The sequence below is a fragment of the Cicer arietinum genome, unplaced genomic scaffold (genome assembly GCF_000331145.2).
Source record: "Cicer arietinum cultivar CDC Frontier isolate Library 1 unplaced genomic scaffold, Cicar.CDCFrontier_v2.0 Ca_scaffold_3154_v2.0, whole genome shotgun sequence".
In the NCBI taxonomy this organism is placed as follows: Eukaryota; Viridiplantae; Streptophyta; class Magnoliopsida; order Fabales; family Fabaceae; genus Cicer; species Cicer arietinum.
This window is the reverse complement of record NW_027336803.1, coordinates 2,398-3,211: the sequence shown is the minus strand read 5'-3', so window position 1 is coordinate 3,211 and position 814 is coordinate 2,398. Positions and strand designations below refer to the sequence as shown.

Sequence of the window (814 nt, the reverse complement as noted above, 5' to 3'; positions counted from 1 at the left end):
GTATAACAATCTGCCTGCTTGAAATTGAAAACCAGGATGAGCATTAGGATCACAAGCTAAGTCTTGGATCACCTTCTTCCATTTAGGATCAGTTTCCATTTCGTGAAACCAATCTTCAGCATCAGCCAAATCAATTACAGAGATAGCAGTGTACATGGTTTTTCTTGACAATGCATCTGCTACTGTATTCTCTTTGCCAGGTTTAAACTGGATCTCAAAATCCAAACCTATGAGTTTCACTGCCCACTTGAATTGCTCCTCACTAAACAACCTTTGATCTGTGAGGAATTTCAAACTCCTTTGGTCAGTCTTTATAACAAAATGTCTACCCATGAGGTAGTGTTTCCATTTCTGAACAGCTTGTACCAAAGCCATCAACTCTCTCTCATAAACTGATTTAACTTGAGCTCTGGGGGAAAGACCTTTACTCCAAAAAGCTAAAGGTTTCCCTTCTTGCATCAAGACAGCCCCTAGCCCTTTACTAGATGCATCAGTTTCAACAATAAATGTCTTAGAAAAATCAGGTACTGCTAACAATGGTAAACTAACCATGGCCTGTTTCAGAGTTTGGAATGCTGTAGTGGCTTCCTCATTCCACACAAAATTGTCCTTCTTCAATAAGTCAGTCAAGGGCTTGGTGATTCTACCATAATTCTGTACAAATCTCCTATAATAGCCTGTCAGCCCCAAAAATCCTCTTAAACTCTTCAAGTCTTTAGGAACAGGCCAAGATTTTACAGCCTCTACCTTTGTCTGGTCGGCTGCCACTCCTGCCTCAGAGATAACATGACCCAAATACTCTAGGCTTGGCTGA

At 40.8% G+C, this 814-nt stretch overlaps 1 protein-coding gene across 1 annotated transcript in view; it reads right to left on the bottom strand.

Annotated features, from left to right (window-relative positions):
* Positions 1-14: 14 nt before the first annotated feature.
* Positions 15-814, bottom strand: part of LOC140919143 (uncharacterized) — a gene marked incomplete at its 3' end in the record, with an annotated part of 2,713 nt that continues 1,913 nt past the window's right edge. Inside the window, exon 2 of the mRNA XM_073364704.1 lies at positions 15-810. Within this exon, the coding sequence (XP_073220805.1) occupies positions 15-810 (796 nt within the window). The remainder of the gene's footprint in view (positions 811-814) is intronic.